Source organism: Podarcis muralis, chromosome 16 (assembly GCF_964188315.1).
Source record: "Podarcis muralis chromosome 16, rPodMur119.hap1.1, whole genome shotgun sequence".
NCBI lineage: Eukaryota > Metazoa > Chordata > Lepidosauria > Squamata > Lacertidae > Podarcis > Podarcis muralis.
Genome location: NC_135670.1, coordinates 19,641,849 through 19,668,934, shown reverse-complemented (window position 1 = coordinate 19,668,934; position 27,086 = coordinate 19,641,849). Strand labels below are relative to the sequence as shown.

Below are 27,086 nucleotides of genomic sequence, written 5' to 3'. Positions count from 1 at the left end.
TTCCGTGGCATACAGGATAGTGGCCTTGACTCTCTTTGCCATTGCCTGCCCCATTAGTTTGGCAGAGAACTTCACAGCCCTAGAAGGGCGGGGGGAAAGAAGGAAGATTTATTGACCTGGGGAGCTGATCTGATCTTTCCTCCCGGTTACTCTCAACATGTTTATTTTTATCTATTTTTTTTGCATATGCAGGGTAGAGTTTGCATTCAATACATTAAAAGGTAGGTGTGCACCCATGTGTTCAATGATAGCAAGAAAACCACAAGCACTGAATGAAACCTTCCATGTAAAGGTGAATTGACTTCAGATGCTCCTTAGGTCTACACCTATGATTTATTTAAGAAGTGCACACCTAAGAATGTAACATTTGAAAGAGACGTGGGTAAAACATACATCTTGCAGGTATGATTGGATCAACTGATTGCACTTATCTCCCATCTCCACCCCCCCCCAGGAGCTCAAGGGGGCATTCATGGTTCTCCCCCTCCTCACCGAATCCTCACAACAACCCTGTGAGGTGGGTTAGGGCTGAGCGGCAGTGACTGGCCCTAGATCATTCAGGGGATTTGAACCCTGGTCTCCCAGCTCCTAGTCGGAAACTCTAACCACTACACCACACTGGCTCTCTGAGTGAGCCGGGGTGGGTATAGCATCTGGCCAAGTCTTTTTTTAAAATCATTTTTATTGATTTTCCAGTAAAAATCATCCAATTAATATATCCAATCATAATACTTCAATTAAAAATAAAAAAAACTAAAATAAAAAAAGATCAAATTATAGTCCAAATCGTATTTATTAATTTCTCAGAGCTCCCCATGTTCTGGATCTCTGAAGAATATCTCCAACGTCTGGCCAAGTCTTCATCATTGTCACTGGACTCAAATTCCCACCAGCCCCAGGCAATATGGCCTATGCCAAGGGATGATGGGAACTGTAGTCCAATGCCCTCTGGAGGCCCACAGGTTCCTGATACAGACAGAAGGTCCCTAACCAATTGGATAGCTCTGTTGATTAGAGTCTGTTGCTGACAATGCCAAGGTTGTGGGTTTGAACCAAATGTATGGGACAGCTGCGTATTCCTGCATTGCATGGGGTTAGATTAGATGATCATCAGGGTCTTTTCCAACTATGATTCTATGAACACACAAACTTTGCACAGGTGAAAAATGATATTTTTAAGTAGGGACGGCACAAGTCATTGAAAAGATGCTCTCTTAACAGCAAGCGCCTCTGATCAGTTACTTTTAATGAGGTGTATGCTTTGCCTGAATCTTACTGGGCTAGTTTACTGGGGTGTCTGTGTTAGGAGCCCTGGCTAATGACCCATCGAGTCCAGCATCCTGTTTTCACAGTGGCCAACCAGATAACTGTGGGAAGCCCACAAACAGGTCCTGAGTACAACAGCCTTCTTCCCTTCCTAGGTTTCTGGTAGATTGTATTCAGAAGGTCGACGATTTGAATCCCCGCGATGGAGTGAGCTCCCGTTGCTCTGTCCCAGCTCCTGCCAACCTAGCAGTTTGAAAGCATGCCAGTGCATGTAGATAAATAGGTACCACTGTGGCGGGAAGGTAAACAGTATTTCCGTGCACTCTGGTTTCCGTCACGGTGTTCTCTTGTGCCAGAAGCGGTTTAGCCATGCTGGCCACATGACCTGGAAAGCTGTCTGTGGACAAATGCCGGCTCCATCGGCCTGAAAGCGAGATGAGCGCCGCAACCCCATAGTCGCCTTTGACTGGACTTGACTGTCCAGGGGTCCTTGACCTTGACCTATTTTGAAGTATATTGCCTCCGATGGTGGAGGCAGAACATAGCCATTGTCCAATCCTCTTTTCAAGCAATTGTTTTGCCCCCACTGCAAACCTCAGAATTTTCCTCAAGTGCGCTAATACTTTTTTTCTTCTCTCCCTTGAAAATAGGAGCATGTCTGTGTGTGTGCAGCTTATATCAACACCAGTTCTCACCCTCTTTCTTTGGGGGGGGGGTGTGCTTACAAAAACGATTTGCATAAATTGAAGGCAGGGAAGAAGCACAAAAGGTCACTGAGAATAAAAGAAAATGCTGGCAGCCTTCTAAAAGGAAGCAGACTCAGCTTACCCTGTGCACAGCTTAAAATCAAAAGAATACAGAAGGGTAGAAAGGTATTTCCACCCAAACGATAATCGCCATGGCGCCCCGTAAAGCTCTCAGAATGATTGAGAAATGCCTCACAAGCCCCAGAGAGACATCGGTAAATGCAACTTAACTGGGTCAACGGGTGGCTCTGATAATCTTCAATAAACGAGAAAGGTTTGATTTAGTTTTATTTTTCAGGCCGGACTTGCATTTTTGCAAGACTTTTGGGGTGGATTGAATACAAATGGTCTGATTACCACGCAAGGCTGGCTCAAGAGATTTTGCCATCCCAGGTGAATTAATTTTGTAGTGACCTCACATTTTTTAATATACTGTATATATCAGAAATTATTTGCAAACATCTTGCATTGTGCTCCCTCGTCAGAGATTTTTCCAGCCACAGTCCTTTTTGTGTGTGTGTTTCCTACAACAAAGGGAAGGCACATTTCTAAGAGATGGAAGTGAATTTTGCACATTTGCTTGAACAGACAGAGAGGAAAAAGGGATCGTGATTAGGAATGTGCATATGGGAGCTGCAACCGAACGCTGCAGCGCATTCTCTCCTTGTAACAGGAATGCACTTCCTCAGGGTTCTAGCCAGTCACCCCTGCCCTTCTCCAGGATACTCCATTCCACCTTTGGTTTTCCATTTTTCTTTCCCAACCAGAGCTCGACTTTTGGGGGCCAGATTCAACTAACCTAGTGTGTTAGGGGAAACAACACAAGGACTCCTGCTAGCCCTGTGGGGATTGCTCCCTCTCCACCCCACACACGTCCACGTGCCTCCCCAAAATCTGCTCTATAGGATTGGAAGAAACTCCCCACCACCACCCAGAACAGAGTGCAGTGGTAGTGTTTGATTTACATCCTATGCCCTTTTAAAATGTGTTTTTTGGGGGGCGGGGGTTATTGGGTCGTCGTTTTTATTTTTATTATGTAATTTGAGGTTTTATATCTTGATTTTATTCTGTGAACCGCCCTGAGACACCCCCCCCCCCCGGGGATATAGGGTGGTATATAGGGACGCAGGTGGCGCTGTGGGTTAAACCACAGAGCCTAGGGTTTGCCGATCAGAAGGTTGGCGGTTCGAATCCCCGCGACGGGGTGAGCTCCCGTTGCTCAGTCCCTGCTCAAAAGCACGTCAAAGTGCAAGTAGATAAATAGGTACCACTCCGGCGGGAAGGTAAACGGCGTTTCCGTGCGCTGCTCTGGTTTCACCAGAAGCGGCTTAGTCATGCTGGCCACATGACCCAGAAGCTGTACGCCGGCTCCCTCGGCCAATGGAGCGAGATGAGCGCCACAACCCCAGAGTCGGCCACGAATGGACCTAATGGTCAGGGGTCCCTTTACCTTTATAGATTCAATAAATAAAATAATAAGAAGATGGTGGGCTGAACCTTTCCGGAATCATAGAATCGTAGGGGTTGGAAGGGACCACGAGGGTCACCAAGTCCAACCCCATGCAATGCAAGAATCTTTTGCCCGACATAGGACTCGAACCCAGGACCCTGAGATTAAGAGTTGCATGCTCTACCAAACAGAGCTATCCTGGGACAGCTATCCTACAGCTCCCAGGATTCTTTGGGAACAGCCACAATGGTTTAAAGTGGTATAATAGTGCTTTAAACGTACATGGTGTGGATGTAGCCATAGTGCAGCACCCCACAAGCTGAATGATCCCAGCTAGTTCTGGCAGACCCAGCAACGTAGTTCACTTACTTGGCTAACTTTTTAAACCCAATGGCTCTCTTCTTGGTGGGAGTGCCGTTGATGCCTTTCCAGATATGGGTGTTCCATGGATCAGGCTGGGAAGAAAAGAAAAGAACCCTGGATGAAAGGGAAGAAAATAAACACTCAAACTGAAGGGGGGGGATTTGTCACACCCACAGCCAGAGCTGGTTCAAGTATATTTGTGTGGTCAGCACCAGAGACTTCACTGTCCCAAGGTGAGCAATGGTGTTGTAAGGACACAATTTGGATCAGGATCTCACTGCTGTTCTCCCTGTTAATATACTGAGCCAGACCAACCAGTCCATTGGGCTCAGCATTGTCTACACTGACTGGCAGCAGCTCTCCAGGGTTTCAACTAGAAGATATTTGTCCCCAGACCTACTTGGAGGTGCCGGGATTTGAAACCTGAGACCATCTGCATGCAAAGTAGGTGCTCTGACACTAAGCTATGACACATCTCTTTAAAATAATGCTAAGATTTCAGTCCTCAAGGTTTTGAAGCAAGGGGCAGTGGAAGCTGCTTTATATGGAGTCAGACCATTATTCCATCTAGTTCAATACTGCCTACACTGACTGGCAGTGTCTGTTTGGGGTTTCAGGGAGGAGATTTTCCCCCCTTGCCAGGCCTAACTGGAGATACCAGGGATCGAACCTGGGACCTTCTGCTCTTCCACTTAGCTGCAGCCCTCCCCTTCCTTGCTAGACAGCGCCCTAGCTATTCTGCATCTCCCGACCTCTGACTTGCTGGACACCTGTGAGGGCTGGAGTCAGACACAGGTCAGCACCAAACTAATCAACCACCAATGGCAATGAAGTGAACTATTCAAGGACACCAAAATACAGCTCAGGCCTAGTGGTCTTGACAATCCTTCCCAGTAGGTCTTGCCCTGATGACCCAGCTACGAGGAGTGAAGGTCCTCACCTTCCCACCCCTCTCTAAGGTTCCTCTTCTCCAGGGTTTCCCCATGCAGTCTCAAACTGCACCTGCACACAGTTAATTTCTCCTCTGCCCTTTTCATTTCTCTGTGCATTCTCAGAGACCAGGAGGGAAGGGGATCTGGTCACAGCAGCAGGAGGAGACTCCCTGGATTCTTCAGTCACCTCTTGATCCCCCTCCTCCCCAACCTTTGCTTCATCCTCAGAGTCTGAACTGCTCTCTGGCACAGACTCTTCCTGCTCACCAAACCCTGTTGTCTCTCCAGCTTCTGACACCTCCTCCTCCCCCTGGCTGTCAGGGACCGTGCTGAAGAGGGCTGCACTGAGGAGGAATGGTGGGAGCCACCCCCTCCTGATCCTGAATCTTCCCAGGAGCAGGAGGACAGTATAGATTTGGAACAGTGGCTTGCCGAGGGGCACAGTTCAGAAGGCAAAAGCTGGGAAATACTGGATGGGGAACAGCTAGCAGAAGAAACACTAGGAGAGAGAGAGTTAACAGATTCACAGTCTCTGGACAGCATTCACCCCCCCATCCCCAAAGACACAGAGAGTTCAGAAAGTGTCAGAACAGAAAGAGCAGAGGGTACAAGATCAGATTACAAGACGTAGGAGTGACGTGGGCGACTAGGGACGGACAGGGGAGGGAACTTAATTGGGAACACCACCATTTCTAGGAGGTGTGTTCTTTGTTCTTTTGCTGTGATTATTAAAATTTCTAACTGGTAAGAAGACTCCTTTCCCTTTGTTCTGCTTATCTACTGCCATAGGGGGAGGAAACCGATTCCCTGAAGCCTGACACTGGCCACTCATCGCCATCCCACCACCAATCCCCTGGCTCTGAGCCGTCTTCCCCTGGGGATTCCCTTGGGGCGTCCCCAGCCAGTGCCTCCCACCACATCCTCTGCATCCAGCAAGTTGATGGCAACACCTCCTAGTGGGCGAGAGATACTGAACCACATGGCTAGGCATGGTGGGCGCAAGGCAGGAAGTGGATTGTGTACCTGGTACTCAAAGGAGGGCGTCAGCCTGTAGTTAAGCATCTCTTGGTGGAAGACGGGGGTGATGCTCCCGGACATGGGTGGGACGATCCACACCCAGTCAGCTGGGCAACCTCCCCGACAGCGGTATTCATTTTCCATGTGCTTGATGAAGGACTCCGTGGCCGAGTGGTGGTCCACAATGGTCACCTTGTCGCTCTGTAGGAGTGGGAGGACCAGGTCAACAGGTTCTTAAGCAAAACAGGTTCTTACGTCACAGAGGACAAGGCTATCAGGGGGTGGGGCACATGGAGAAAGGGCTCAAGGGAAGACCCCAGGGTTGGCTAATTGGCCATCATTTGGGGAGATGTGTTTCTCAGTACCTGGAAGCTGTACAAAACAGCAATGTTTATCTCCACCAGCGCTTGGTCCTTCCAGAGTGATGAGGTCTTCCGCATGTCCAGGTTCATCTTTTTGGCAACTTCCTACAGTGGAACAACAGCGAAAAGTGTTTCCTCCCCCAAAATATCCAGAGTTGTGGATTCCTGCATGGGGTGGGGAAACTTTCTCGGCTCAAGGGCCACATTCCCTTCTGCCCAACTTTCTGGGGGCCACGGGCCAGTGGTGGGAGGGGTTAGAGGCTCAAGTGAGCAGAGCACACACATACCCTCTCCACTGGCTGTTTCACAGGTGATGCTAAACCATGGTTTTATTAAAAATTGTCACAATTGCAACACTGTCAAATGCTCCGAACCCTCGTGAGAGGCTCTCTCCTACCTCCAGGATGTTGTAGCGGGAGTTGTCGCAGTAATCGCGGACTCCGATCTCGGTGCCCATGTACCAGCCGCTGAAGGGGCAGGCTGAGAACTCCAAACCACCGATTTCAAGTAGCATGTTGGAAACTGCGGGCAGCCCATACCACTGCAGTCCCAGGTCTTTGAACCAGGCAAACCTGCAAACAGGGAAGGGCAGGGCAAGACGAGACACTCTGAATCGGAAACACAAAGTTACAGCCTGAGGGAGCCAGCGCTTGTCCACAGACAGCTTTCTGGGTCATGTGGCCAGCATGACTAAACCTCTTCTGGCACAACAGAAACAACATGACGGAAACCAGAGTGCACAGAAACGCTGTTTACCTTCCCGCCACAGTGATACCTATTGATCTACTTGCATTTTTGGGTGTGCTTTCGAACTGCTAGGTTGGCAGGAGCTAGGACAGAACAATGGGAGCTCACCCTGTCGCGGGGATTTGAACCGACAACCTTCTGATCGGCAAGCCCAAGAGGCTCGTTGGTTTAGACCACAGCACCACCCGTGTCCCTTTCCATGTGCACACAGCAAGATCAACGAGGATCCAACCAGATCCCCTATCTGAGGTGCCGCCCACAGCCATAGCCAACTCCGAAAAGGCTACCCAAACATCCTTGGTGGTGAAACAACAAAGACAGGCGTTTCAACTTACTTGGGGTGCCTGATGGGTACTTCCAGAACCAGCTCAGGTGGGATCTCAAAGAGCTCAGGGTCGTTGCCATTGGCCTGGAGCAGGAGCGGCAGAACATCAAAGCGGCCCTTGGGTGGCTTCCACCCTTGCTGTATGCAGATCTGCGTCCAAAGAAAAGAGGACCGATTGGTTGTGATCCATGTTGCAGGACACCAGCAGCCAGGCACAGCTCTTGCATGAGGCAGAGAGCTGCAATTCCTAGAACTCCTTGTGAACAATTATGGCTTCCCTCAAAGGATTCTGGGAGCTGAAGTTCTCTAAGGATGCTGAGAGTTTTAAGGAGGCCCCTTCCTCCCCTCATAGTACTACAATTCCCAGAGTTCCCTGTGAATAGTCATGGCTTCCTTCAAAGGATTCTGGGAGATGCTGTGAGTTCTTAGGAGGACCCTATTCCCCTCAAAGAACTATGATTCCCAGAGTTCCCTGGGAAGAGGGATTGCTTGTTAAGCAGCTTTGTGAGTGGAATAGGGGCCTCCTAAGAACTCTCAACATGTTTCAAGTGGTGTTTAATAGTTGATAAGTAAGCTCTTAACTTATTTTAAATTGCATTGTTCTAATATGCTGATGTTTGCTGTCTTAGGCTCCTTCAAGAGGAAGGGCAGAATTGAAATGTAATTTAGGAACAATACTGGGTTGTATCCAACTAAGGCCACATTCATACCAGACCCGTTATGATAATGTTTGTTTGTTTGTTTTCAGCTACAACCCATATTTGGTTGACCAATAAAATCTGGCGATGATAATGGCAATAAATAAGATGATCACAGTTCTACAATGGCTAGGAGACTGGAGGAGTGTAGATCCCTCTTCCTCGTGCACCGACCTCAGTCAGCTCCACGTTGGCTGGGTCTCCCAGGAAGGTGCCGTCCAGCTGTTTGTAGCCAGCGTAGCGGATGAGTTGGGAGTTCCAGACTCGGAAGTCATGTCTCCCATCCGTCCTCTGGGGGAATATGGTGATGGCCGACCTACAAAAGGCATCAAAAAGGGGAAAGGGGGCTGGGTGTTAGTGGTCCCCAAGAGTAGAGTTCAAGGTGTTGGGGAGATAGGTCAAAAGTCAACAGCTGGGTTGCCAGGCTCAGACTGGCGAAGGAGCAGTGGCGTCTGGTGCCCATTGGAACTGGTAGGGTAGAAGGCTGGGAGGCACTGTGATACCGCTTCAAACAGTCATGGCTTCCCACAGAGACTTCTGGGAAAGGTAGGGTTTTTTTTTGTTTTTTTAAGGGGACAGTGGTACCTTGGTTCTCATACTTAATCCGTTCCGGAAGCCCGTTCCAAAACCAAAACGTTCCAAAACCAAGGTGCGCTTTCCCATAGAAAGTAACGCAAGATGGATTAATCCATTCCAGACTTTTAAAAACTACCCCTAAAACAGTAATCTAACATGAATTTTACTATCTAACGAGACAAATAATCCATAAAATGAAAGCAATAAACAACATACTGCAGTCACACAATCAATCAATCAATCAGTAGCTGAACTGGGTTGCACACAGTAAAAAAAACAACAAAAAAAGCTGCAAAAACAAAAACGCAAAATAAATAGCAAAAACAGACAGACCTCAGTGTAACACTCAAATCGGAAGTGTGGCACTCAAAATGGAAGCGTGGGACTCAAAACAGAGCACGTTCGGCTTCCAAAAAAAGTTCGCAAACCGGAACACTTACTTCCGGGTTTGCAGTGTTTGGGTTCCAAGTTGTTTGAGTGCCAAGGCGTTTGAGAACCAAGGTACCACTGTACTGAGAGTTGTTAAGAGACCCCTTATTCCCTCCACAGAGTTACAGTTCCCAACGTTTCCTGTGAGGAGATATTCCTTGTTACACTACTCTCTGAGGGGAGGGAAGAGGGATCTCCTAACAACTCCCAGCCCGCTTAACAAATTACAGTTCCCAGTGGTGCCTGCGGGAAGCCATGTCTGCCTAAAGTGGCATCGCAGTGCTTTGGATGCCTGATGCAACTTGGGGCCTGGTTGGCTGTTTGCAACCTTTTGCCTAATTTCATGAGGTGGTCTTGGGGAGCCTGGAAGGAAAGAAGGAAAGCGTGAGGAGAACAGAACAGTGAGGGGTTGAGCGGGGTCAGAAAGGAAGGGGTGGGACACTTGATGGAGGAGGTGGGGCGAAAGCCCCTCTGCAAACAATCAATGTCCTGTGGGGGGAGGGAGAGGACAACGGAGTACACTGAAAAGGGGTCTGCCTGCCTGGACCCCTGAACATTCCACACTGATATTTATCCAGACAGACAACAAGGGCCAAATCTTCACACTGCTGGCTCTCGGCCCCCATCAGATTATCCCAGAGGGAATGTGGCCCTCAACAGACAATAAAGCTTTCATATCCCTGGCTTACTTGGATGGTTTTGGATTTATTTATCTGAGAGAGAGAGAGATAAAGAGAGGGGGTGAAGGAAAAGAAACATGGGGAGAGGGTAGGGTGCTATTAGGTTTCTAAGGGGTTGCTCAAGAGCAAGCAGGCAAGTACCTCCCTGCTCGGCTGTGAAGCCTTGCTTTTGATGCAAAACAAACTTTTATCTGTCTGGAGCGCCACTCTCCCGTGGCTGACTCATTCACTGACAGAATCCGTGAGTGGGTGGGGCTTAAACTTTCCCCAGCAAAGTAATTTCTTGACGCCCAGTCTGCGCCTCCCCTCTCTGTGCGAAACCTTCCTGTGCAAGTAGGGCGTGGGTAACAGTGGACCTCTCCCCTCCCCGCTTTGCCCAGACGAGGTGTTCTGGCAACCTCGCCTCCTCCGAACCCTGCAGCTCCTCTCCACTGGAGGCGTGGTTACTCTCCCCACCCCCACCCCCCGCCGAGGAGTAGCTGCTTTCCACGATCTTTGGGGGCTCTCTGTAATCCATCCGGCTTTTCCTCTCTCCCTCCTGAACCAATGGCAGTTCCCTGACAGGTGCACCCATTCCCTTTTGCCTCCAGCCCAGCCCACCACTGGCTCTGAGGTCACCCCCAGCCTCCTATCCCTGAGGGAATGCCACAACCCTTGGCAGAGATGAAGGGAAGATTTTCCTACTGAGAGGCTTACAAACACCACACACCTGAGGTTCCCTTTGTTAGTGGCATACTTTATGTGGTTGCAAATGTAGTTGAACATCCCATGGGCCGTGGTGCAGTCCCGGGCGTCAAAGACCTGAAAGGATTCAAAGGGAACGGAGTTCAGCGGACAGGAACAAAGATGAGCGGGTTACAGAAATCCTGATTTTTTTGGGGGGGGAAGTATCACTGCTACATTTCTACCCCATCCTTCCCCCTGAGGACCTGCTGCTGCTGGTATATGACACTTCTCCTCCACATTTCATCCTCACAACTACCCTGTGAGGTAGGCTGATAGGCTGAGAGACAGTGGCTAGCTCAAAGTTGCCCAGGGAGCTCTTCATGGCTGAGTGGGGATTTGAACCCTGGTCTCCCAGACCCTAGTCCATACCTCCTTCAGCCGTCGAGGCAGGATGGCTAGCAGCCATTATTTAATTCATCATTAAATGAATGAACGATGATGACCATGTCATTTAAAGTCTACTCAATATTGATCCAGAGTAGATTCCAATGTAAAGTTAGGAAGAGAGAAACTTAAACACGTTGCAGGATTCCCCAAAAATAGACCAGAGGCAATTAATATTTCATCCAGCAGAGCTTTACTGCTACTGAAGGCAAATGAGCATAATGGTCACAAATCCAATACATTCAGGATTGCCACTGTCCATAAGAAATCCAGTTGCAGCAGACTTAACTTAAACTTATAATACTCATAATAAGTCTAAAACTTAACACTAAGTGTGGTGGGATGATGAGCTGCTTGTGCGTAAAATGCAAGTCCCTCAGAGTTTGATCAGGTTTTCAAACCTCTGCCTGTGACGGAGCCCCTCCGGCATGGCTGCGTCAATCGCTAGTAGAATCCGAAAGTGGTTGCTTTCGGAAACGTTTCCAACATAAAAGCTCTTTCACGGAAACACGTCTTCTGGACTCTCTGCGTGACAGTTTCCGGCGAGGCGTGGGTGTCCCTATAGGAGGTCCTGAGACCTCTCCACTGTTTTCGCTGGAAACGTCTCTGAGCCACCCCTCCGACTCACTTTCCCTGGAAGTTCCTGCTCGCCCCCTACTGGTTCCCTCTTCAGCTGCTCCGTCTCTTTCAACCTGAGGGAGCCTTTGCACCTCCTGTCCTTCCGATGGCAGTTCCCTGACATCCACCTCCCCTCCAGGGCCCCCTTCACCCCCTCCCGTCTCCTCCCCTCCGGGCTGGGAGGAAGTAAAACCCCTGAAAGAACCTTCCTCATCGTCCGAAGTTTCGAACACTTCCCTCCACCTGCTACTGTCCCTCGTCTCTCGATACTCCTCGTCTTCGGAGTCTATTCCCTCTTCCAACTCCGACTCCGTGAATCCTTCCATTTCCTGTTCCTCGTCGGTGGTGCCGAAGTACTCCCTCCTAAACCTTTCTACCGGCTGTGGTTTCCTAGGGAATCTTTGGTGGAACGTTTCTGTTAAAACCTCGTCATTGACCTCCCCTGCAGTCACCCAGGTGTTTTCTGACTCCGGTTCCCCTTCCCACGCCACCAAATACTCTACCTGATTTCCCTTCCACCTGGAATCGAGGATTTCCGCTACATGGTTGCTGCGTTCCCTCTCTTCCAAGGCTGGTCCCCTGACGTGCTCCCCTTCACGTCCCCCCCTGTATGGTGACAGTAACGACCTGTGGAACACTGGGTGCAATTTCATGTGGTTGGGTAACCGGAGTTTGAAAGCCACCGGGTTGACCTGCTGAATGACCTCAAAGGGTCCCAATCTTCTGGGCCTCAATTTCTTACAACCCCCTTTGAACGGCAACCCTTGGGTTGACAGCCACACTTGATCCCCCACCCTTATGGTTTCACCTTCCCTTCTGTTCTTGTCTGCCTGCTTCTTATATTGTGCCTTGGCCCTTTCTAAGTTGAGCTGGAGCTGATGATGGATCGCTTCCATCTCTTCTACAAAATGTTCAGCCGCTGGAACGCTCCATCTCTCCCCTCCCTCCCCTGGAAATGCCCTGGGGTGACACCCGTAATTAGCCAAAAAGGGGCTCATCCCTGTGGACACATTCTCCGCATTATTGTAGGCAAATTCTGCCAGCGCCAACTTTTCGACCCAATCGTTCTCTCTGTCATTGACATAACACCTCAGATATTGTTGAAGAATGCCATTTGCTCTTTCCGCCTGCCCGTTGGTTTCAGGGTGCCGGGCCGTTGAAAAATTGACTTCCACGTGCAGCAAGCTCATGAGCTTCCTCCAGAACCTGGAAGTAAATTGTTTGCCGCGGTCCGAGATCACCCTCAAGGGAGCCCCGTGCAACCTAAAGATGTGTTCTACAAACAACTTCGCTGTTTCTTCCGCTGTGACTGCATGTGAGCATGCTACAAAGTGGCACATCTTTGTTAACAGGTCTACTACTACCATGATGGCTGTTTTCCCCTTGGACTTCGGCAGATCCGTCATAAAATCTATTGATACCGCTTCCCAAGGCCGTTCTGGTGTGGGTAATGGTTCTAATAACCCTGCCGGCGCCCGTCTTTCCCCTTTGGCTCGCTGACATTGGTCACACCCTCTTACATACTCCCTTACATCTTCCCTCACCTTGGGCCACCAGAATTCCCTGGTAACCAACCACATGGTCTTGTGTTGCCCAAAATGTCCCGCCGTGGGGCTATCGTGCAACTGCTTGAGTACTCTCCCCCTCAATTCACCTTCGGGTATATACAGTGCCCCTTTGTAATACAATGCCCCATTTCTTTCCTCAAAACCTTCGGGGCTCTCGCCCTCCCCCCTGAGTCCTCTGAGCTTATCCTGGGCATATTCATCATTTTCCGTTTCCTCTACCAGTTCTCGTTGCCCCACCAGCGCCGCCCCACACACCCAGCGGTCCTCAGGGATGACATGTCTCTCTTCAATCGCCCCCTCCCCCTCCCAATACTCTGGTTTGCGTGAGAGAGCGTCCGCCCTGACGTTTTCTGGACCTGGCACATAACAAATTTCAAAGTTGAATTTAGAGAATTCCTGTGCCCATCTCACTTGTCGTTGGTTGAGCACTCGAGCTGTTCTCCAATACTCTAAATTCTTGTGGTCGGTGCACACTTGCACCTTGTGTTGCGCCCCAATTAATAAATGTCTCCACCTCCGGAACGCGTCGTGAATGGCAAGTAGTTCCCTGTCATACACCGTGTAGTTCCTCTCGGATTTATTCAGCTTCCGCGAGAAGAAGGCACACGGTCTCCACTCTGACATACTCCTCCCCGGTTGAAGAAGTACCGCCCCTACCGCCCGGTCGGACGCATCGGTTTCCACTCTCATGGGTTTTCGTAAATCCACATGCAGAAGTTGTTCTTCCGAGGCGAAAGCCCTTTTCAGTTCTTCAAATGCTCGCTCCGCCTCCGCCGTCCAAACAAATTTCTTCTTGCTGCTGAGGCAGTCGGTGATGGGCGCCGTCAAGTGGGCAAAGTTCTTGATGAACTTCCGATAAAAGTTCCCAAACCCCAAGAATCTTTGCACATCCTTCTTGGTCTTCGGTGTCTTCCATTCCAGTACCGCTTGGACCTTGCCTGGATCCATGGCCAATCCCTTGTCTGACAAGCGGTACCCCAGGAATTCCACCTCCTTGGTATGAAACTGGCACTTCTCCAGTTTCACCCACAGCTGGTTGGCTTGCAGCCTGCCCAACACTTCTCGAACGTCCCTCACATGCTGCTCCTCATCCTCCGAATACACCAACACGTCGTCTAAAAAGGCCACACAGTTCTTGTAGAGCAAAGGCCCCAGAACGTGGTTAATAAACGCTTGAAAGCACGCGGAGCCTCCTTGTAGACCGAAGGGCATAACGAGGTATTCAAAGGCTCCCAAAGGGGTGAACATGGTGGTCTTCCATTCATCTCCCTTCCTTATGCGTATCAGATTGTACGCCCCCCGCAGGTCCAGCTTTGTAAAAATCTTTCCCTTCCTTACCCTGGTCAAAATGTCATCAATTCGGGGCATAGGGAAAGCCAGGGGTTCCGACACTGCATTCAAGGCCCTGAAGTCACACACAAGTCTCGGCTTATCTGTGTTTTTTTTGTCCACAAAAAACACTGGGCTGCCCCCCACCGCTCGGGACTCTCTGATGAAACCTCGCTTCAGGTTTTTGTCAATGAACTCCCTCAGCTCCTGCATCTCCCTGTCGGACATGGCGTACAGCTTGCCCACTGGGAGTTGGGCCCCAGGGAGTAGGTTGATTTGACAGTCAAAGGGTCTATGCGGCGGCAGTTTGTCTGCTTCCCTTTCGCTGAATACGTTGCTCAGATCTGCGTATTGCGGGGGCACCTTCCCTCTGCCCATTACTTCCATCCCGGCTAGGGTGACTCTGTCTCCGCCCTGAACCTTCCCCTGCTTGCAGTGTTCTAGGCAATGCGCTGACCCAAAGGAGACCACCCTCTGATGCCAGCCCACTAGCGGATCGTGTAGCGCCAGCCAGCTCATCCCCAAGATGATGGGAGCTCCTCCCAAGGTGGCCACATTAAACGCTATCCGTTCGGTGTGCCTTGCCACCCTCATTATCATCGGGACAGTCTGTTGGCTAACTTCTCCTCCCAACAGCTCTCTGCCATCAATCGTGGTCACCTGCAAGGGATTACTTAAAGGGATGGTCTGTATCTGGTGCTCAGCTGCAAACTCCTTACTCATAAAATTACAGGAGCTGCCTGAATCCAAAAGCGCCTTGACCTGTAGGGGGTGTCCATTTGGCAGCTCTAGTAACACTTCTATCACTAAAGCAGGTCTGGGTGGTTCTGGCGTGGGCACTTTCACTGCTCTTTGGCCTGGCTGCTGTGCCCCGACGGTGGCAGCCAGGCGTTGGCTTTTACTTGCTCCTTGTTTTCCTCCTCCCTTTCCCCCACAGCTCCTGCCATCCCTTGCCATTCCTTTCTTTGTGGGCAGACTCTGGCAAAGTGCCCTGGCTGTTGGCAGAGATAACATTTCTTGGCGCTCTTTCCCTCCTTCTTCCGCCCTTCACTGGGATTTGAAACTGCGCGCGCCCGCGCTGTTCCAACTTCCATCGGCTCTGCCGGCGGGAAAGGTGGCTCTGGAATGTCCGGAATGCGCAGTTCCCTCCAACGTTCTCCTTTCCCTTCCCGCCTTTCCAAAGCTCTCGCTTCCTGGCGCGCTCCTATGGCCAGCGCGGATTTGGTCAGCTGGTCCATAGACTCCGCCCTTGGCCCCCGGGAAAGTTCATCTTTAACGGCCGAAGAAAGCCCCTCTTCAAAAAGCATTTGGATGGGTTCCGCTGATAGGTCCCACCCCAATTTATGAATCAGCATAGTAAACTCAGTCCAGTACTCACGGACAGATCGGCTCCCCTGTTTGCAAGCCATTAACTGCCTTCGTACCACCCCCTGCTCAATGTCACTGGAAAACATCAGGTCCATGGCACGAAAAAACTTCCTCGTGTCCTTTAGTATCTCATTATTCACTGCCATCAGGGGTCGAACCCAATCCTTCGCCCCCCCTTCGAGATGGCCAATTACAAAAGCCACTCGCGATTCCTCGTCGGGGAAGTCATCATACTGCAGATTGAGAGCGTATTGCATCTCAGTTCTAAAGGCATGATAGTTTCTGGGATCTCCCCCGAATTTCTGCACCAATCCTGGCACCTTTCTGGCTATCGAGGTGGTTTTCTCCTTTCCCTTTTCTGCATCCTGAGCCCTCCTCTCCTCAAGCCTCGCCGTTTGCATGGCCAGCTGGATCTCCAACGCCCTGTACCTTTCTTCCAGGCTTGGACCTCCTCCAGCTGCTCCTGCTCCTCCGGTTCCGGCTGGGTCGCTCATGATGCCGCTGCTTGCACAAGCTGGCTTTCAGTGACTTTCGGATTGCTGTGGTGGGATGATGAGCTGCTTGTGCGTAAAATGCAAGTCCCTCAGAGTTTGATCAGGTTTTCAAACCTCTGCCTGTGACGGAGCCCCTCCGGCATGGCTGCGTCAATCGCTAGTAGAATCCGAAAGTGGTTGCTTTCGGAAACGTTTCCAACATAAAAGCTCTTTCACGGAAACACGTCTTCTGGACTCTCTGCGTGACAGTTTCCGGCGAGGCGTGGGTGTCCCTATAGGAGGTCCTGAGACCTCTCCACTGTTTTCGCTGGAAACGTCTCTGAGCCACCCCTCCGACTCACTTTCCCTGGAAGTTCCTGCTCGCCCCCTACTGGTTCCCTCTTCAGCTGCTCCGTCTCTTTCAACCTGAGGGAGCCTTTGCACCTCCTGTCCTTCCGATGGCAGTTCCCTGACACTAAGCATACAGAACACCACACCAGACGGAAAAGAGATAGAAAGAGAAAAGGAGTGAAAACTAAGTTCCTTCTGGCCTATTATTATAGTCGGCATGACCTTGACAGAAAGAGATAAGAGAACCAGTTTAAGCCAGCTGTACTCATCTTCTCGGAAGGCATAACCCAAACATCATGAACCTTCTCTCACACAGAGAAGCTTCCAGAACCCTCTTGAATTAAGTAGACTAGGAAAGATCTCTACACATCAGATCAATACTTTCTGCACTAAGGAATGCAAACTGACACACCATATGCGACCTCACCTGCAGCTTGGACCACTGGATCCGGCCCACACAGCGGGAGGCATTGCGCCAGGCGTGCTTGGCCCCGTAGATCAGCTCCGTGTCTCGCAGTTGGTAGGTGTCAGTAGCTTCTATCTCCTTGGTGACTTCCTCCAGCCTCTCCAGGTGGGCCTTGGAGCCGAACCTGCCAGAGTAGGATTGTACAGAAGCAGTCATTGGTCAACAACAACACCACTGTGATGGGCAAATCTGGGTTATGTTTTGCAAGTGTGCAATCCCATTTTCAATGTGCGTTGTGGGAGGGAGGCAGCAGCTCCTTGGTCGAGCATCCACATTGCACGTAGAAGACCACAGGTTCAATCCCTGACAACTCCAAGTAGGGCTGGTGTCAGGGGCTGGACTCAGGAGGACTGGTGGGGACTGCCCCCTCCCTTTCCTGAATCTTCCCAAGAACAGGAGGACAGTATAGAATTACAACAGTGGTTTGCAGAAGGTCATAGTTCAGAGGCTGCAGAGGGGAGAAGCTGGGAAATATTGGGAGATGAACAGCAGGAATAAGAAGCACCAGGGGAGAGACAACTGATAGACTCAGGGTCTTTGGAAAGCATTCCTGACCCCCCTTCCAGGACCAGGCGTGCATTGAGAGTAGTAGAACAGAAAGCTCAGCTTAGCTGACACAGGGGTGATGTAGAATAGGAGAGACAGAGGGAGTGGGAATTTACTTAGAGCAACGTCATTATCTTTGGGATACTACATTCCTTTCTCTCTCTCTGTGAATAATGAATAAAATTACTTGGTAAGAACTCTTCTTGTTTATCTGCTTCTTGGCTGCCACTGTGGGAGGGATAGGATTCCCTGGGAATGCCTCCACCTGAAATCCTGTAGAGCGGCTGGCAGCCAGCGTAGACCCAGGGGAGACAAGGTGGGGGTCTCCAGAGGTTAGAATCCAAACTCTGTGGATTCCAGCACCAGCCAGCATGGCCAATGGGCAGGGATGGTGGCAGTTGGAGTTTAATAACATCTGGTGAACACAGTGTTGCCTCCAAGACTGAGGATGGAAGATATCTGGTTTTCAGCATCACACTAGATCGCCAGCTAAACACTGTGATATATCATGATGTCTGACATAAGGATGGAGCTACGTAGAGGCATTGGCTGGCATCAAGGTTTCTACCACATTGTGATTTTTGCATAGCGTGCACACACACACACACACACACACACACACACACCAATTCACAATATATTTCCAGGTCAAAAATTATGAAACCGATATCACAATATGGACTTCAAACCAGTTTTGGACGATATATCGATATGTCGCCCAGCCCTACCACTGACATTATTAATTTGGCAAACACCCTTTTCATCATCCCAGTGGATCCAAGATGCTGGTCAAAGTTTGTATTCAGTTTCAAGGGACACCCACAGATTTCGCTCCTCCTCTAGCATTTGCTATGTAGATGTGAGTTGGATGTGGCATAAATCAAGTCCCGAGTCAAAGGATCGCATAATATTGTACGTAGACAATGTCCCGGCCCATCCATCAACTGAAGATTTGACATGAGAAATCCCAATTACAGTCGTACCTTGGTTGTCGAACAGAATCCGTTCCAGAAATCCGTTCGACTTCCGAAAACATTTGACAACCAATACTCGGCTTCCAATTGGCTGCAGGAGCTTCCTGCACGCAATTGGAAGCTGCGTAAGCCGCGCCAGACGTTCATCTTCCAAAGAACGTTCACAAACCGGAACACTCGCTTTGGTGTTTGCGTCGTTTGGCTTCCAAGGTACGACTGTTCTGACTATCATTCAGAGAGCAAGATTTAGAGCTAGATGGGACAATGGTCTGACTCTGTATAAGGCAGCCTATAATGTATAATATGCCTTGACTTGTCATGAACTGAAAGAGGACAGCCATGCAAAGCTTCCCAGTCACAAGAATGAGCATCTGCATCTCACACTTTCCCCGTATAGGAATAAAGAAATGGGTCTATTTTCAGAAATCTGAATGGTTTCTGGAAGAGAACCCTCTTCACCCTGCCAAGCAGGAGGGTCCCAGACCTTTTCTGTGCAAGACTTGCCTCTTGATGGAGGAATAATACTGATCAATGAACTCCTTTGCCAGTGGGAGCAGCTCTTCCTTTGTCCGGACTTCTTCAGGTCTTCGGACGTGCTGGGAAGGCATCATAATGGAACCCATGCAGACCTGCTCACTGCAGGGGGTCACCTGGAAAAGGGGTGAAGCGGAAGAACGCTTGGTCACAACAACTCCTTGACAGTCCACCACCTTCCAAGGGAGTCCATTCCAATGTTGAATGGTTTTTACCCTCAGAAAGTCCTTCTTAATGTTTAGTCAAAATCTCCTTTCTTGTAGGGCTTCCGTAAGTCCTGGTTTTCCTGGACAGGTCCAAGAATTGGTTAGCGAAATAATAATAATAATAATAATAATAATAATAATAATAATAATAATAATAATTTATTATTTATACCCCGCCCATCTGGCTGGGTTTTCCCAGCCACTCTTGGCGGCTTCCAACAAAATATTAAAATACAATAGTCCTTCAGATATTAAAAGCTTCCCTAAACAGGGCTGCCTTCAGATGTCTCCTAAAAGTCTGGTAATTGTTGTTCTCTTTGACATCTGGTGGGAGGGCGTTCCACAGGGCGGGTGCCACTACCGAGAAGGCCCTCTGCCTGGTTCCCTGTAACCTCACTTCTCGCAGTGCGGGAACCACCAGAAGGCCCTCGGAGCTGGACCCAGCTGAACGATGGGGCTGGGGACGCTTCTTCAGGTATACTGGGCCGAGGCCATTTAGGGCTTTAAAGGTCAGCACCAACACTTTGAATTGTGCTCGGAAACGTACTGGGAACCAATGTAGGTCTTGGCCCATGGCGTCTGGGTGGATTTTCACTGAATCGGCAAAATGTCTGGGGAAACCCGGCCGTATGGCAAGCAGGGCGATTTTTTTTTTTAGAAGCTTGAGAAATCCATTAAAACTCCCAAAATGTTTCTTTTTTTGGGGAGATGTTCCCCCTAAAAAGCTCAGCAACTTTGTCCGGATTTTCACTTTTTGGAATATGGCAACCCTACTTTCTTGTCATACTTATCTGTTGGTTTGGATCTTCCCCTTTGGAGAAGCAGAAAACAAGCCTGCAGCATCTTTCATCTGACAGCCCTTCATATCTTTGAAGATCTTTGGCTATCTCAGCCACCCACACCTCACACTCAGACTGGTTTTTTCTGATATACTGGTTTGCTGTTGTTATTTCTTTATGCAACTTGTATTAGGGTTTTTTTTTTTTGTCACCTGTTTTTTCAGTGTGTACACATTTTTGTATGTCACAAAAATTCAACAAAAAAGTTGGGGGTGGGGGAGAAAAAGAAGTGCATTTCCTGCTACTTAAATCAAATATTTTTTCTTTTTTAAAAAAGTTAACTTAAAAAAAATCAAAATATAAACAGAAACAGCCGTTTTAAATATATATACAGTGGTACCTCGGGTTACAAACACCTCGGGTTACAAACACTTCAGGTTACAGACGCCGCTAACCCAGAAATAGTACCTCGGGTTAAGAACTTTACCTCAGGATGAGAACAGAAATTGCAGCAGGAGGCCCCATTAGCTAAAGTGGTACCTCAGGTTAAGAACGGTTTCAGGTTAAGAACAGACCTCCGGAACGAATTAAGTTCATAACCAGAGGTACCACTGTACATTAGAAAATAAAATTACACAGGAAAACACAGGCTTGCCTAAACCTCCTCCCTCCCCCAAATCAGGTGCTGAAAACAGCAAAGGCGCCTGGCCTGATTTCAATGGGCAGGGAGTTCCAAAGCGCAGGCACTTATTTGAACAACATAGGAGGAATCATTAGCAGAAACCCCTCCCCAAACATATTGCAAAATGCCAGCCTCACTTACCATGGTACTCTTCAGATGCAAAGTGTCGTTGAGCACCGATCCAGTCTCCCAGTTCCGCACTTTAGCAAAGCGTGGGCACTTGGAGGGGCTTCCATTCACCACATTCTTTGTTGGTGACTGCCGGCCCGAGGGCGGGATCTGGGTGGACATTGGGCAGAGAGCGAAAGAACAAGAACACAGTGTTAGGCCACGAACATCCATCCCATTGGAAAGAGACTCATGTGCATGTTTTTGTCTGTCATCCAATTGTGTTTCTCAAGCTTGGAACTCAAGTGCCAGAGTTTGGCTTCCTGAGAATACTGCTTTCGTCGCTTCAGGTTTCTAGTCCTTAAGATTGCAGCTTCCTCTGTGGAATCCCGATTCCCAATATGCCAGTTTCTTCTTTCCTGGCCCAGCTCATAGTGGTGGTTGGCTCTCAAGGTCTATAACAGGAGTAGGGAAGCTCTCTTTCTCTCTCTGGAAAGTATTTTTTATTGAATATTATCCCTATAACCCCAATAACAAAATAGAACTTCATGAGACAAACACATGAAAACCGAACCAGACCAAGGCTGGCAATGGAATATTACATTCACAGGAAGAAATATTATAGCTGGTTATATGGATATTTGCAATGAGATACAAACAGGTAAGTGGAGAGAGTACAGTCATGAGAAACAAGAGAACAAGAGATGCTGACTTGCAAAACATACAGAAACAAAAAACTGTGACTGAAACCATCAGAGGCACAAGGGAAAACTAGCACTTTAAACATGTACAAACCTTTTCCATGTTTCATCTTCACAACAGTCCTGCAAGGCAGGTTACTACCTTAAAAACATTTTTTAACTGATTTTCCAAAATTTTAACAAATCCATAACAAATTGAGCAAATAAAATGCAACTTTTTTTCTTTTTTCCTTTTAAAAAGACTTCAGGGGTAAGGGAAGCTTTCTCAACCAAAGGGCTGTGGCCCCTTCTGCGCAGACTTCTGGGGCCACATGCAAATAGTGGGCGGGGCCAGAGGCAGGCAAAAGTGGGCGGAGCAGCAATTGTAGATTTTACCTTACATATGGCAGCAAGAGGCATTTTCAGAGTTCAAGGACACTTCCCAGCCTGACTAAAGCACTCAGGGAGATTTAGGGGTATGCTTGTCCTGGGAAGGGCTAGGCAGAGAGATTTGGAGGGCCACATTTGGCCCTCAGGGTTTCCCCACCCCTGGTCTACAACATACACAGGCCTAGGATCATTCTGAAATTTGGGATTAGAAGCCATGCAGGTTGTTCGTTTCATTTTGTTGCAGCAGCAAGTTTTCTAGTCCTCACTGAGGCAACCTGGAAGGAACTATCCTCAGGGTAAGGAAGCTGAAAGCTTTTGTGATCTCTGCTTCATTTAAGGAAAGAATATTAGAGGTTTTTTAAAAATCCTGGAGGGAGGCTTATTTTCTTCCCCACCAAGTTGAACATTTGTGGTTGGCCAGCCCTAGGAGTGGAGAATGGAGACCCTGGATCTGGGAGCCAGGGGAGTTCTGTGGAACGACATGGTTAAAGGAGGATGGAAAAGAAAGCAGCCTGGGTTTCCAGGCAGAGGGGGAGCTTAATAGCGGCTTAAGGGGAGGGAAGGATTTTAGCAGCCCTCAACATGGAGAGAAACTAAGCCTGCAACAGAGAGTTTTATAGCGCTTAGCAGCGAGAAATCCCAACCACTGAAAGACAAGGCATGAGAGATTCAGTCTTGCTCAGCTGACATTGCCTAGAACACTAAGGGGCTTTCCATATGGTTCTATACTTTCCCATACAGCACAACCTCTCTCTCTCTCTCTGGAACCAACTTTATCGTGCATTTACGATGATTTGCACTCATATTGAGGGAGTTATACCTGATATTGTAACGTTTCTGCCTGCAAAGGTTTGGGGGCAGACATACCGCTTCACTTCCAATCTGTGCAAGTCCTGAAAACTTCCTGCGAAAATCCCGTAGCTTTTCATACTACAAATGCTGGGTTTTGGGGTTGTGCTTTCGTTTGACCCTTCAGGCATAGCTGTCAACTTACAGATTTGAAAATAAGGGACCAGCAGCCAAAATAAGGGACCTGCAGCCTCACCTGTTCCAGGCACTCCAGTCTTCCTGTCCTCCTGCAGTCTGGTCAAACTCATGCTGGGTAGCTTCGAGAACACTGTCCAACCAACTTTGTAACCAGAGGTTCAACTGAATAGAATCTGAATCACATGCACCACAAGGCCTATGCAGCCTCAACTTAAGATGGCTCCCCGGCTTGGCTTTGCACTGCAAAGTTTGCAGCAGCACGTGCAACAAAATGGCGTCCAGCATTCAAAAAACCCCTCAGCTTGCATTAACTAGCCACACACAAGGCATGCAAGCTCCACCCCCCCAGTTGTTCTTATACTTCTTATTGGGTGAGCAACACAGCCAAGCAACACAGTTGGAGCCTTCCTCCTCCCTGGCCGGCAGGGAGGGAAGGAGAGGAGCTGCTTCCTTTGAAATTTAAGGGACATCATTTAAGGGACATTTAAGGGACATCCATCAATAAGGGACAGCAGTGGGACATGGCGCTGGAATAAGGGACTGTCCCTTCAAATAAGGGACACTTGACAGCTATGCCTTCAGGCCTCTCTAAAATGCCCTTGGAACTCTTCCCAGGCCACTCCCCTTCTCTCCAGGCCACACCCTCCCCAGTCTTGCTTCACATCTCCTTGAATGTTTTTGGCCAGGCTGCCTTGTGTCCTTCAACTCTGACAGCGCCTTTGGTTTTCCTGGATGGAGGAGAGATATGGGTGTTTGAGAGCATGTGTAGAAATTAGCCTACTCTACAAAGGTGTACCCATTACATCCTTTGCCCTGCTCACTTTTGCCCATGGCCCTGCCTGCCACTGGGACGTGGCATGTAGAAAGACAACGTTAAAAGGAAGAATTCAAAAGAAGAAGCTATAGATGACAGAGCTAAACATTTCCGAAGTCAAAAGATTTTTTTACTACATAGGTCTGCTGCACCAAAGAGCCTTGCCACACTGCAAGTAATTAGCAGATTTATTATGGCATACAAATCAACATATTTCTTCAAAGGCTGAGATGCCACGAAGCAGGACAGCCCAGGTTGCATCTCCCAACTTTTTTTAAAAAAATAAACTTTAAAAATAGTTATGGAGTGCCCTGAAAATATCTGTGGTCAGGAAACAGGATCAGGAAAGCAGAATGCAGTTAAGGTTTTGAAGCTTCCCCCTGCCACTGTCCTGGGAAAATTGACGCTGTTGGGAGAAGCGGTTCCGTCCTGAGGATTTTGAAGTCGGGGAGCTTAACTTGACTTCCAAACCGGCTGCCAGAATGCTGTTCCAGCTCTGGCCGCAGGGGATACTGCTGCCGCTGCCGCTGCCGCTGCTGCGCTTTGTGCTTACGTGGTAACAATAGAAGCTAATCCATCATGATCCTGCATACAATAAGGACACTAAGTTGGCAGGGAAAGCCCAGAAACAGCCCACAAAAGGAAACAAGGGCAGAGCTGAGGCAGGGGGGTGGGAGGAGACCACACAAAGCTTTTCCACGCCATCCATCAAACACTGTTTGCACAACACGCAGTTGTCAAGAAGGAGGAAACACCAGCCAGCCTTGGCTTGGGAAGCAGCTGAGGTTCTTTTGCAAAAGGAACCTAGGAAACTGCCTTAGACCATCCAGCCCAATGGTGTCTACACTGACTGGCAGCATCTCTCTAGGATTTTAGACAGGGTGTCTCTCCTGGCCCTACCTGGAAATGCCAAGGAATTCACTAAGGACTCTCTGTGGTAGCTTATTTTAAAGTTTTAAGTGTCTAAACGCTTATCACATTTATCAATTTTAAATTTATTGTTGTACAATGTTTTAAATGTTTGTTTTCCTTCTGGGATTGTACCCCCAAGTGTGTTTTATAAGCTGGTCTCTGACCGTAGTAAATTATCTATCTATCTATCTATCTATCTATCTATCTATCTATCTATCATCTATCTATCTATATCTATCTATCTATCTATCTATCTATCTATCTATCTATCTATCTATCTATCTATCATCTATCTATCATCTATCTATCTATCTATCTATCTATCTATCTATCTATCTATCTATCATCTATCATCATCTATCTATCTATCATCTATCACTAGGGAGGGGAGAATCTATCAAATGTGGCTTCTCTCAGCTTCTCGTTGCCCCAGTCCTCAGTTCTCCACATTTCTAAAACTATTATTATTATTATTCCATCGTTCAGCCCAGATACTGAGGGCCTTCTGGTGGTTCCCTCACTGCAAAAAGGGGAACAAGGCAGAGGGCTTTCTCAGTAGCGGCACCCTCCCCATGGAACACCCTCCCATCAGGTGTCAAGGAAATAAACTATCTGAATTTTAGAAGACATCTGAAGGCAGCCCCGCATAGGGAAGTTTTAAATGTTTGATGTTTTATTATGCTTTTATAACTGCTGGAAGGGACGCGGGTGGCGCTGTGGGTTAAACCACAGAGCCTAGGACTTGCCGATCAGAAGGTCGGTGGTTCGAATTCCCGCGACGGGGTGAGCTCCCGTTGCTCGGTCGCAGCTCCTGCCAACCTAGCAGTTCGAAAGCACGTCAAAGTGCAAGTAGATAAATAGGTACCGCTCCGGCGGGAAGGTAAACAGCGTTTCCGTGCACTGCTCTGGTTTGCCAGAAGTGGCTTAGTCATGCTGGCCACATGACCCGGAAGCTGTATGCCGGCTCCCACGGCTAGTAAAGCGAGATGAGCGCCGCAACCCCAGAGTCGTCCACGACTGGACCTAATGGTCAGGGGTCCCTTTACCTATCTGCTGGAAGCTGCCCAGAGTGGCTGGGTCAACCCAGTCAGATGGGCAGGTTACATCTCACCAACCTCTCCTCTCTTTGCATCTTATCCACTCCCTCGCCTACCCATTTCACAGCAGGCCCAAATCTCCCCTCACCTCATAGCCCATCAAACCAGCAAGCAGGGTTGGGAAGTGCTTCAGAGAGCACTTTGCAAACTGAAGCACCTCCTAGCCTCCTAGCACCTACATACCCACCTGGACCACTGGCCACCTGCTAGCTTGCTCGCCGGCCTGCTTGTCTACCACTACATCAGGAGTTGCCGTGGCCCCCTACTGGCAGCCACACGAACTTCGGCATGACGACAGCCTTACAGTTACAATGCATCGCCCAGCCAGGAGATATCTGCAAGAAGCCTCCCTTGGAAATGACGTCCTGCTTCTTTAAGAGCTCTGTTCCTAAGCAGGAACTCACTACAGGGAAGGGCCTGGGAAACTCATTCTCAAGCCTATAGGAAGAACATGAGGCCACCTTGAGGGGACAGGCAGGGTCAAACAAAGTCCTGCTTCTCCCCCCTTCCACCTCTGCCTGCTCTCCTTGCAGCTCAAATTCCTCCTGACATGAAATAAGAAGCTTTGTACTGGCAGGTGTGACAACTGGAATGTGGTAGCATTGCTCAGATCACGGCAAGCGTTTATTAGGAAAGTCCTGCTGGATCAGATCAAAGGTTTGCCTGCTTCAGGGACTGGGGACCTCTGGGTCTCCAGATGCTGTCGTAAGCTGTGACAAGGGAAAATTTGATTTGGTTTGTATTTTAATGGGAAATTAACTAATTTGCAATCCGCAAACTGAAACACAGTTGTCCTTCGAAAGCTGCACTTCGCCGAATTTTGCAACGCAGTTCTCCAACCAAACATGGTGTTCAAAAATGCATTTGTTAGGGAGAAATCTGCATAAACCTGCACACATTAATGAGAACATCACACATACACACACATTATGTTGGAGAAAAATGCTTGCAAATTAGTCAAAGCTGCCTACAAAATGTGTTTACTAGCAGAAAAATGCACTGCAATGCAGATTGATTGGGATGAGGTGTCTTGTTTTGTTTTTTAAATGCAAATTGCTGAAGAAATGTGGAGGACTGAATTTAAGATTGGAAAAACTGATAAATTTAACTCCCGCCTGCACTATACATTTAATGCAGTATCATATCACTTTAAACAATCAAGGCTTTTAAGGAGCTTTTAAGCACGATAGGCTCTTCTTGGAATTTCTGAGAATTGTTTTAGAGGTCAAGTTCCTAGCCCTCATGCTGTTGGAGCCTACTTTGGTGATGTGATGGCAAAAAGTGGCCAAAAACCTGCAATCAGAAGGCAAGGAAAAAGAACCCTTGGTGGGTTGTCATGGAATCCTTAAGATATTTCATTCTTTGACTTAAAAAACAACAAAACAAAACCATTATTTTTGTTGCTATTAATGGCCCAATATATTTTGCTGCCTGAGGCAAAATGGCGCGTGCACATCCCTATTCAGCAAGTAGCAAATCCTGCTTCAGTACTGGCAATGAAGC

General features: G+C 48.6%; 1 protein-coding gene across 1 annotated transcript in view; it reads right to left on the bottom strand.

The window, feature by feature from the left end:
* The window catches only part of NOS1 (nitric oxide synthase 1), a 134,931-nt gene that overhangs the window by 44,415 nt on the left and 63,430 nt on the right, over positions 1-27,086 (bottom strand). The window contains exons 4-13 of the mRNA XM_077920498.1: positions 20,737-20,874; positions 18,899-19,044; positions 16,836-16,998; positions 10,301-10,392; positions 8,081-8,222; positions 7,219-7,358; positions 6,534-6,708; positions 6,140-6,241; positions 5,781-5,975; positions 3,832-3,917 (exon numbers count right to left, since the gene is read on the bottom strand). Of these exons, the coding sequence (XP_077776624.1) occupies positions 3,832-3,917; positions 5,781-5,975; positions 6,140-6,241; positions 6,534-6,708; positions 7,219-7,358; positions 8,081-8,222; positions 10,301-10,392; positions 16,836-16,998; positions 18,899-19,044; positions 20,737-20,874 (1,379 nt within the window). The remainder of the gene's footprint in view (positions 1-3,831; positions 3,918-5,780; positions 5,976-6,139; positions 6,242-6,533; positions 6,709-7,218; positions 7,359-8,080; positions 8,223-10,300; positions 10,393-16,835; positions 16,999-18,898; positions 19,045-20,736; positions 20,875-27,086) is intronic.